Here is a 12,113-nt window from a genome sequence, read left to right on the forward strand (position 1 = left end):
GATTTGTTAAAGAATGGTTTGAAAATCCTCAAAATTATCCGAATTTTATTTTGTTGCCCACCAAAATATTATTTTTTGACAAAAAAAATCCGAGGGGGGCGAGACAAAATGGATTTTTAATATTTGTATTATTGTATTGGTTAAATCATTGAACTAGTCCTGTAACAGTAGTTATTGTTCCTAAAGCTCCTGTTAAAGGTCATGGACTATAATCAACTAAATGGAAGGGGTGATTTATATGTGTTGACATTAATTAATTTACTTCACTAGAATAAAGAGTTCTTAATACAGCAAATACATATGATTGAATGATAGCAACAGCTGATTCTAAAACTAATAGAGCAATTTGAGTTATTAATATATCCAACTTCCGTGTCTCTCCAGATTCCCAGAACGCCAATTTTGATTTTTTGTTTTCCGCTCCTGAGCTGCCTTTCGCCATCTCAAGGAGCAACGGAAAATCATCAGGTCCAGATTGGATTGATTATCCCATCCATATACAACTTCCCTCTTCTAAAATCCGGTTTCTGGAGTTAATCAACCATGCTTGGTCTGATAAAATATTTTCGAACGAGTGATGGAGAAGCCTCATTGTACCCATTTCCACTTGTTTCTCCGAGGTCGTGGAGAGGTAGGTAAATCGGCGGCTGAGAAGCCGATGGTAAATAGGTTTGGCTCTAGCCAACACACGTTCCGCCCAGGATACGCCCGGGGCGCATATTTCGCATACCAGGGAGATGTACTGCAGAATGCCTGCAACGATTGCAAGCACATGGATCTAGTTTTCTTGGATATCTCCAAGGGCTTTCAACAGGGTTAGGACCCCCTTCATCCTCCAGCACTTGAAAGAGTGCGGCAACCTCCTTGCTTTTATCCGGAATGTCCCCACAGGGCGCCTTTTTCCAAGTTATGATTGGTAATTAAAGTTTGAAGACTTTTCCGGAGGGAACAAGAATACTACATGGCTCTAGGGATAAAGTCTTCAAATGTTGAAAAATTGCATGTGGGGCTCACACCTCCCCATTTATATAACGCGTCGCCTAACATATTCTGTAATTTCCTGGTCTTTTGTTGCAGCAATGCAATGCAAGTTCGTTGGTGCCGCCATTTAACAACTGTTAATTCGTTAATTGAGATTTTTGAGGTTGTTGCTGGCAGCACTGCTATGCGTAAAGCGATGGAGGACAACATCGATGGGATTGAAGACGAACGTCTTCACTAACGTCAAAATAAGCGTATTAAAAGTAGCGTTCTACTTCCTGTAGAAAAGTTAAAACAAGAGATAGATTTCCGGTTTGACGAAAGGCAAGAAAAAAGCACGCCACACCAGGTGGCTATTATTCTGTGTCATTATTATTACTGTAGTTCAGCAACAGTCAAAACCGTAAGTTCCAAATTAAAATTATCTAAAGTCTAATCTAAAAAATGTTTAAAATAATTAGGAACACGCGTCGCAGAATATGAGTTCAATAAAATTGAACTCGAACGTTTGAGAACCGATTTATGTAAGTGATGAAAAGAAAACTTTGTATGGAAAATCTAAAATCAAATTAAAATTACAGCTAAAAGCGTTACATAACCTCAAACAGGTGTTTGTATTGGCTAAATAGAAATCGGACATTCCTCCACGTCCAGGTGTTCGGAACAAACTTTTAGATAAATCGCACCACAATGGATGCCGGGAAGTTTCAAACCCCTATTATCGAGGAATCGAACTGTGTCAACTGTGATCGATTGGACAGCGATGACAACCTAGTCCAATGCGATAAATGTGATGCATGGTGGCACATGTCCTGTGCCGGGGTATCACAATCGATCGAGAATCGACAGTGGTTATGTGTGACGTGCTTGCGCCAACCAGGAAGCATACAGCCGAGCTCAGGGAATGCTAAATCGAAATCTTCTCGGTTGGAACTTAAGTTACGCAAACTGAGTGAGCAGTATGCACTCGAACGAAAGTTTCTAGACGAAAAATACAAGCTCCTCGAATCGGAATTGGATGGATCTGATGGAAACAGTGACAGAACCGGTACTAGCAGCGCGATGGACATTCAACCAGATTTCGACAAGGTGAGGCAGTGGATTAAAGCCTGTGCGGACGTTCAAGATGGAGGCATAACTGGTCTACCCAACGCTCCATCGTCGTCTCCGCATACGTCACGCAACCGTAATCAGAGAATTGGTGAAGACCCTACTAAAAACGTATCACATATGCAACGGGACACCGAGCAACGGACCTCCAGTAGAAGCGATTCTGTACAACCTGATGTACATACTCAATCGGACGACTACATCCCAACCCGGACTGGTGTCAAGCCAATACCAAGGCCAAGGAAACTAGCATTCGGTGACGATAGCAGAAGCGACTGTCAAAACGTAGGTAGTATCGGTCCCCCTCCCCTCGCTCAGCAACCAGGTAAGTCACGTCATGATCCATTGCCAAATAAGAACGCTCAACACAACAACGATATGAACTTCCTGTGCAAACAATTCGAAGACACTGGATTGTCACGTCCTAATCCAGTGGAGGCAATCCCGTCTTTCTTGCAGTCAACCCATCAAAGGTTTGATCAATCTACCTTTATTCCTACCAGACCACATTTCTTGCCTAACGAGCATTTAATCAATAATTATTCGAATCGTCAACCGAATATTAGAGATGTGAATACTTCCGAATTCAATCTCACCCCCTCGCAGTTAGCCGCCCGGCAAGTTATGCCACGCGACCTCCCCATATTCTCGGGTAACCCCACTGAATGGCCTGTATTCATAAGCAGCTTCAGAAACTCTACTCTGGCTTGTGGATACTCCAACGCTGAAAATTTAGCACGCCTTCAGCGCTGTCTGAAAGGCCAAGCTTACGCAGCGGTACAGAGTCGATTGTTACTCCCAGAATCTGTTCCGTATGTAATCGATACCTTGCATCTGCTCTATGGAAGACCTGAAATTTTGATTAACGCTCTTTTAGAAAGAGTCAGATCAGTCCCTGCGCCGAAAGTTGAAAGGTTGGAGAGCTTTATTGATTTCGGCATGGCTGTTCAGAGCCTTTGTGATCACCTAGAGGCGGCTGATCAGCGTGCGCATCTAACCAATCCATCACTGCTTTCGGAGCTAGTCGGTAAGCTACCCGGTCACATCAAGATGCAATGGGGTACCTATCTGCAGCAGTTTTCCGAAGTGAATTTGAAGAATTTTGCGAATTTTATGTCTGCAGTCGTCATCTCAGTGAGCAAAGTGACTGTTTATGCTAGTGCTAGTGCTAAAAGTAGTTCGAATGACAAATCCAATCCGAAGATACGCGGGACCCTGAACACTCATGTCGGTGATACAGGAAACGGACAGGAACGTGTGAAGCTGTGCAACGCTTGTCAGATGCCTGATCACAGAATCGTCGATTGTGGAAATTTCAAACAGCTGTCGGTGGATGATAGGTGGAAGCTGGTCCAGGACAAGAGTCTTTGTCGTACGTGCCTCAATGATCACGGGAGGCGAAGCTGTCGAAGCTCTAATCGTTGTGGGCTCAATGGATGCCAATACCGGCATCATCACCTACTCCATTCGCCACAATCTAACGTTGTCCCAGCACAACGGGTAACTCTTGCGGAGAATCTATCTCATCGTAAGTCAGACAGTATGCTATTCTTTCGCATTGTTCCAGTGACATTACACGGTCCGACTACATCGGTTGAAACGTATGCCTTTATGGACGAAGGCTCGTCTATGACATTGATCGAGGACAGTTTGGCAAGACAGCTCGGGGCGTATGGTGATATCCTGCCACTATGTTTGTTGTGGACAGGCAACGTCTCACGCATGGAGAGTGAATCACGGCAAGTTGAATTAAACGTGTCTGCCATGGACTGTAAAAAGCAGCATGCATTAGTCGACGCCCGTACAGTGAAGCAGTTATCCCTACCGAAGCAAACAATTTCATTGGAGCATCTTGTAGACAAGTATCCACATTTGAAGGGAATCCCAGTGCAGAGCTACCAGGATGCACAACCACTGTCGATTGGTATAAATAACTTGAACGTTATGCTGCCGCTTCGAGTTAAGGAAGGACGGCCTCGGGAACCGGTGGCTGCAAAGACAAGATTGGGATGGTGTATTTATGGCGGCAATGGATTAGATGGTCAATCGATTTCACTCAACTGTCACTCCTGCGGTTGCAACGAACTAGATTCAGATGTACACGAAACGGTAAAAAGTTATTTTGCCCTAGAAGACGTTGGTGCAAAAGCTGAGATTACGATTTATTCAAGGCAGGAGGAACGGGCTATGCGTATCCTTGAGCAAACTACAGTGCGTTTGGGAAATCGATTTGAGACCGGACTATTATGGAAACATGACCACATTGAGTTTCCTGACAGCTACGCTATGGTGTTCAGACGACTGGAGTGCCTCGAAAGAAGGATGAGCCGGGACTTATTGTTACGGGAAAATATACAAAAACAGTTGTGTGAGTATGAAGCAAAACGTTACGCGCACCGGGCTACTCCGAATGAGTTGGCTGTAGCGGATTTGAGGCGAGTGTGGTATTTACCATTGGGTACTGTGTTCAATCCTAGGAAATCAAAAGTTCGACTGATTTGGGATGGTCGTGCTCAAGTCGATGGAATGTCCTTCAACTCGGTCATGCTTAAGGGACCCGATCAACTTTCTTCTCTTCCTGCGGTGCTAATGCGGTTCCGGCAATTCAGAGTGGGAGTCACAGCCGACATAAGGGAAATGTTTCATCAGATTTCCATTCGACCTGAAGATAGAGACGCGCAACGATTCCTGTGGCGTAAGAATCCATCTGCTCCGGTTGAGATCTACATCATGGACGTAGCTACCTTTGGATCAGCTTGTTCGCCAGCGACTGCTCAGTTCATAAAAAATAAAAACGCTAATGAGTATAGAGAGGAATTCCCACGCGCAGCGGAAGGAATTGTAAGGAATCACTATGTCGATGATTCTTTGGAAAGCTATGACAGCATTGAAGACGCAGTACGGTTTTCCAAAGAGATGCGCGCGATCCATGAAAAAGGGGGTTTTGATCTAAGAAACTGGCTATCGAATTGTGATGAAGTCCTAATAAGTCTCGGGGAATCTACCCACCTTGAAGATAAGAGCTTCTGCGTAAGTGATGAGTTCGGATGCGAACGCGTTTTAGGCCTGCTATGGATAACTGGAAAGGACGACTTAGCATTTTCAACCGAACTAAAAGACGAGGTAAATCAGCTGATACACAGCGAGGACCGGCCAACAAAACGACAAATATTGAAATGTCTAATGGCCTTCTTTGATCCCCTGGGATTGCTGGGCGTGATACTTGTTCACGGAAAGATACTATTGCAAGAAGTGTGGCGTTCGGGAATCCTTTGGGACGAAAGAGTGAACGACTCAATATACGAACGTTGGAGAAAATGGACCCTACTGTTGACACAAATAAATCAAATTCGTATACCTCGATGTTATTTCGAAGGGGCGACAAGTAGCCACTACCATAATCTCGAACTGCATATTTTTGTAGACGCCAGCGAATTAGCCTACTCCGCAGCGGCATACTTTCGGGTAATTCGTGATCAAGGAGAAACAGACTGCATCCTAGTAATGGCGAAGACAAAGGTCGCTCCGCTCAAGCCTTTATCCGTTCCTCGGCTGGAACTGCTGGCTGCGGTCTTGGGAGCACGGTTGATGAAATTTGTTGAGGAGAGTCACACCCTGAAGATTAAACAAAAGTTTATCTGGAGCGACTCAGCTACTGTTTTAGCCTGGCTGAAGTCAGATGCTCGTCGCTACAAACAGTACGTAGCCTGCCGCATTGGAGAACTTCTGGCATTGACTAACGTAGGGGATTGGAGGTGGGTTCCGTCTAAACTCAACTCAGCGGATGAAGCCACCAAATGGGGAAAATGTCCACTGACGTCAACCGATAGTACATGGTTCAAGGGTCCCAACTTCCTGCGGCTTCCACAATCAGAATGGCCGAGGCAAAGAGATAACGTCCAATACACCAATGAAGAGCTTCGCCCGTGTCATGTGCATCGAGGGTTGGTTGTACCAGAGCAGGTGTTTGATCTAGACAGATTTTCGAAGTACACTAAACTCCTTAGAGTAGCCGCCTACGTCCATCGGTTTATAGACAATATGAGAAGGAAAAGGCAAGGTGCCGGTCTTTGTCGAAGACATCTAGAATCTGAAGAGTTACGTAAAGCAGAAAATACTTTGATTCGTCTCGTACAGTGGCAAAATTATCCAGACGAGTTAGTTGTGTTGAATCGAAATAAGGACAAACTTGCAGAAAAACAATATCAACTTGAAAGTTCCAGCGTTTTGTATCAAATGTCACCAATGCTGGACGAAAGTGGAATTTTGCGAATTGACGGACGGATTGGAGCTGCGCCAAACGTGAAAGAAGATACAAAATTTCCCATAATTTTACCAAGGAACCACCGTCTCACCCACCTGGTGTTAGATGACTATCACTGCAGATTTCGCCACGCAAACGCCGAGACGATCGTGAATGAAATCCGGCAGCGCTACTATGTTCCACATCTCCGAGCAAGTGTGAAGAAAACAGGAAAGGCTTGTCAGTGGTGTAAGGTATATCGATCCAAAGCAGTAGTACCGCGTATGGCCCCATTACCACCTGCTCGAATGGCAACGTTCACCAGACCATTCACCTATGTAGGTTTGGACTTTTTTGGGCCATTCACCATCAAAGTCGGACGAAGTGATTCAAAACGATGGATCGCTCTATTTACTTGTATGACAACTCGCGCTGTTCATGTAGAAGTAGCACACAGTTTGAGTACAGAATCCTGTATAAAATGTATTCGCCGATTTGTCTGCCGTCGTGGATCACCGGCGGAGATATATTCGGATAATGGAACAAACTTCGTGGGAGCTGATAAACAGTTGAAGCAACAAATGCAAGAAACTGAAAGTGAATTAATCGCAACATTCACCAACGCTAACACCAAATGGTTCTTCAACCCACCAGGAACACCACACATGGGGGGATCTTGGGAGAGGTTGGTCCGTTCAATTAAAACAGCTCTGGAGATAGCTTATAACAATAACCGAAAACTCAACGAAGAAGGACTCGAGACCCTAGTGATAGAAGCCGAAGGTATAGTTAATAGCCGCCCCTTAACATACCTTCCACTGGATTCGGATGAAAGTGAGGCGTTGACCCCAAATCATTTCCTCCTTGGAAGTTCTAATGGAGTGCGCTAGCTACGAGGACACCAGAAGACCCCATAGCTACTTTGAGGAATTTGTATGGCCAGATTCCAGATTTCAGCTGGACATGTTCTGGAAGAGGTGGACTCGCGAATATCTACCAATGCTTACAAAATGCTCAAAATGGCATGGCGACGTCAAACCTTTGACGGAAGGAGACTTGGTAGTAGTGGTAGACGAGTCCCGAAGGAATAGTTGGACCCGTGGTCGTATCGTTCAAGTCATAAAAGGGGGCGATGGAAGAATTCGGCAAGCTCTAGTAAAAACTGCGAGGGGGGTGGTGCGTCGTTCAGTTGCAAGGTTGGTAGTGTTGGAAGTTCAGAATGGTGGTAAAACTGGATCAGGTGATGGTGACCAGTGTTACGAGGGGGACAATGTTGCTGGCAGCACTGCATAAAGCGATGGATGACAACACCGATGGGATTGAAAACAAACGTCTTCACTAACGTCAAAATAAGCGTATTATAAGTAGCGTTCTACTTCATGCAGAAGAGTTGAAACAAGAGAGATAGATATCCGGTTTGACGAAAGGCAAGAAAAAGCACGCCACACCAGGTGGCTATTATTCTGTGTCATTATTATTACTGTAGTTCAGCAACAGTCAAAACCGTAAGTTCCCAGTTAAATTTATCTAAAGCCTAATCTAAAAAATGTTTAAAATAATTGGGAACACGCGTCGTAAAATAGGAGTTCAATAAAATTGAACTAGAACGTTTGAGAACCGATTTATGTAAGTGATGAAAAGAAAATTTTTGTATAGAAAATCTAAAATCAAATTAAAATTACAGCTAAAAGCGTTACATAACCTCAAACAGGTGTTTGTATTGGCTAAATAGAAATCGGACATTCCTCCACGTCCAGGTGTTCGGAACAGAGGTTTTTTTCCAGAGGTTTTACAACGCATGAATCTTTGGATCTCGAACTACCAATCCAGGAGTCAACATTCTTGAAAATCGGTTTGAAGATCGTTTTGCTCTTTGGGTGCATATTACCCCAGTTTACCCTACTGTATTTAACCCAATCTTAAGGTAAGTCTCCTGAAATCTAAAACAAAATTCACTCGCGTTTTCAAGGGCACACCACTCAATAAGGAAGTAACAAACAACTGTCATTTTCGTTATTCCAGCTTTGCTGCGTCGCAGCATGCGTGGAATAATGATAATTACAAATGTGCGTTGCTTCCATTTCTAATGGTGTGCCCTTGAAAACGCGAGTACATTTATTTTTGGAATACGGGAGGTTTGTCTTTGAAGTGTTAGCATTGAGTTCATTGAATTATTTTATCGATGGAAGGTCCCACGGTTGGACCTGAGGGTGGCTATTTCTGCCCGCCTTCATCAATGATTAAAAAATCACGTTAGGCAACCGGAGGCGAGCCAGCCTGGGGCTGCAAGTCTCCTTAATAAAGCTAATAAAAAAAAAATAAAAAATAAAAAATCACGTTAGGCAAATAAATCAAAACTTCGATTTTATAATAATAATCAACTAATTTATTTAAAATATTATATTCTTATTGTATTGCTAAACTTTAATGAAATAAAAAAATAAAAAAAAAACATATTCTTTCCACCTGCTCGGGCCAGCACGGTAGGTAACTACATTCGATGCAGCGCGCAACAATCGCTTCGGAAAAGGAGAGCAACAACGGCAGCAGAATTCAAAGCGAAGAACATGCATAAAATGATATTATTAACGAGTTATGCAAATATTATGATTATAATTTAGCTTCTGGCTTTATTGTTTCGTCTGCGCTTTTGCCTTTCGCTTCTGGTAGGGCCGAGGATCTGAATCGGCAATTGTTTATGTTTCCTCCTACGGTACCAACCTACATTTATTCTGTTTTGCTCGTTGCAGCACCGGCCCGGCCTGGCCCGGCACTGCATTGTTAAAGGATAACAAAGTTCGTCTGAGAAGCCGTCCAAAAGCCGTCCGAGGATCGGATTTATGGAGATGATGATGGGCCAGCTGTGTTTGAATGATGCATGTTTATTTCCCTTGAGATTGAGGCTCTGATTAGTATACAGCTACTAACTGGCCCAGGAAAGGACAAACGTCAATTAAAATATTTCCAAACAAACACGAACGATGGTCTGTTGTCAGAGTATTGGCCCTGAATACGACGATAGTTTCAGCCTTGTTATTTATTGTAATCGAGGATTGATAAAGCAAACGAACCGCTTTGGATCTTGAAGCACCCAGCACTTGGCTCCATAACGTGGCGTCTATTCCAACTACCGAAATAAGGATAATCAAACATCAACTAGAGCTCCACAAATGCGACCTTCTGCTGGACTTGATTCATTTTTGGATTGCTCTCGTTATCTAAATTCACTCGATTTAGGTGCAGTGCAGAATAGAAAGACAAAATTGACACACAACAACTGATGATCTCTTATCGTTCATCGCGGGTCGATTGACTGATGCAAGTGGAAGAGCAGCATGAACTCTTCTTTAGCAGGGATTGCCATTCTGATGCAAGTTGCAGAAGAGAGTAAATTTGACTATTAGAAAATGTTGGAGCTGTAATTTCATCAGAAAATAAAATACAGTTTTGAACATTAATCATTTTGATTCCCGATGAACAAATTTCAAGAGAAATTATCCGACAAAGTTTTGTATCATTAGGTATCATTAGAATTCAAGACATGATTTCGGCACAAATTCAAAGTAATATTGAAAACGAAAAAATTACAAACCCTGTTTAAAGTAGGATAAATTGGAAAAGCTAAACGAACTCTTAGCTCTAAACTTTATTGATATTCCACATTGTAGGAATGGATCCATTGTTCCGTTCCAACATTGTTCTCTGTGCAAGACGACAGACCTGCTCCAAAAGTGATGCACTGATGGAAGCATCCCTTCACAACATCATCGCACAAATGACGCCTCGCAGGACCCCGTTTATCACAGTGCTCCCTCCTGAAGGCGATAGAGATTGAAAAATGAAGCCGGATACCGAAAGGATCGACTGGTTTAGGTTCCATTCCCCGGACCTCAGCGGATTCACAACCTCAGCAGCAGCTTCGACGACGTCGGGAGAAAGGAGTTGAACAAATCAATTTGCATTCTCAAGTGGAAACCAATTGATATAGTAGTGTGTTCGCTTTGCTGCTGGCTCTTCGGCGAGTAGTGTCCGGAGGCCGGATATGGGATCGAAAATCACCAAACGATGGAGTCAATGCCAATCATATATGAGAAGGCTCAAGTCACATAATGGTCCTAGAATTAATGGTGGACCTTCTAGATAGAAATAATTAGCACATCATGGTTCATAATCGTGCTCTACGAGGTAGTTCGCAGCACATCTCATGATGTGCAGGTGCTTCTTCCTGTAAAGCATGACCAAATCATCTCCCACAATAGTTGAGGTTTTTCCTGACTTCAATTGCAACCCTGTCACTGCGCAGCATCTTGGGTTTGGAAAACGGTTCCTATATAATGTGCGTCATCGTACGTGCACGGGAATGCATTTTTACAACAACGAAAACCGAAGCTTCCTCTATCCTTCTGGTAAGATGGTGAGGGAGAAAAAAGTACTAACTCAAATTTCGATTACGTTCTTCTTGCAGTACCTTCTTGAATGAAGATCGCTGGCGCAACGTTCTTCCAGCGTTCTGTGTACCCACTCGCTCGTATAAGAAGCTCTTGCCTAGGTATGCATAATCAAACTTCCTCAATTGAGATGAACCCTTCCCCGGTGGTGGTGTGGACAAAGCCCGAGAAGAATGGCACCGGCCAAGTGGATATGCAAATGCCTTCGATAAAAGTCTCGAATCGCACCTCTTTCTATCGGTCGAGAACCTAAAAGGGACCCGTCGAGAGATTGCTATGATTACTGGCTGAAGTCCTATTGAGAGTAACCGACAGCATTAACGGAAGGGTTGATTCTGTCTATCTTACACCGCAGCCTGCCAAGGCACAGTGAATTTAGAGCGGATTTCGTTGGGCAATGGAAAAAGAACTTACAGACATTCGATTGCAGTAAATGGAAAGCGATAGTGTGATGGTAAGGCAAATCACTTGAATGAATTTAAAAAATCCAAATTTGATAGTGTTTGTAATTTACATTGAATTTTCAAGCTACATACTCCAAATCCACAGTACTAAATAATAATAATAATATAATTTTGTGTTACATTGCATATTTTTTTAATCGTCCCAAGAAAATTCAAGGACCTTCGATTTTATTCATAATATTGACTAATAAGGGTATGCGATAAGACACTTTTTCCTAACGAAACGAAACGAAACGAAATTTAAAATGTCTATGTTGATTCGAAGCGAAACGAAACGAAATATAGATTTACTTTCGAGACTACGAAACGATACGAAATCAAGGTCCATTAAATTCGAAATTTTACGAAACGAAACGAAATTTTGATTTTTTTCCGCGGAATTTTTATTGAATGGATTTCACATTAGGTACGCAATTCTGATTCCATTTTTTAAAGTCTAATAACTGCTTTGCGATCCATAGAGTTATAGTAATAGCAAAAGCAGTCTGGGATAAATCGCCGCGTTCCCGTTTATATACCATGATTGGATATAGGGCAATACCCCAGCAGTCGTGCCGTTTTCAAAGGAATTCATTATGCAGTGTTTGCTTCCAAATCTGATAAATTTTATATCAGTTCCCAAGTAACAATTCTGTGACCGTTGGGTTTTATACGAATTTTAATAAGGTTTTATTGTGGGAATAATTAAAGCCTATTGTTTTATGGTGGCCATAAACACTGCTAACGAACAAAGGTTTTATACAACTCTTGAGATATCCATAAAACTCTTATAAACCATGTTTTAAAACTGAACTTTTTGTTAGCTTTGAAGTTTTAATAATAGTTTTATTATTGCTTTCAAATGCGTCATAAAACCAGTTTGGGTCA

The 12,113-nt window shown here is 42.7% G+C and overlaps 1 protein-coding gene across 1 annotated transcript; it reads left to right on the forward strand.

Moving 5' to 3' along the window:
- Positions 1-1,191: 1,191 nt before the first annotated feature.
- LOC134222969 (uncharacterized) lies at positions 1,192-7,224 on the forward strand. The gene is made up of 3 exons (XM_062702112.1): positions 1,192-1,384; positions 1,443-1,505; positions 1,563-7,224. Exon 3 carries the CDS (start codon positions 1,672-1,674, stop codon positions 7,222-7,224), a length of 5,553 nt encoding a protein of 1,850 aa, XP_062558096.1. The 5' UTR covers positions 1,192-1,384; positions 1,443-1,505; positions 1,563-1,671.
- The last annotated feature ends 4,889 nt before the right edge of the window (positions 7,225-12,113 follow it).

Source organism: Armigeres subalbatus, chromosome 3 (assembly GCF_024139115.2).
Source record: "Armigeres subalbatus isolate Guangzhou_Male chromosome 3, GZ_Asu_2, whole genome shotgun sequence".
NCBI lineage: Eukaryota > Metazoa > Arthropoda > Insecta > Diptera > Culicidae > Armigeres > Armigeres subalbatus.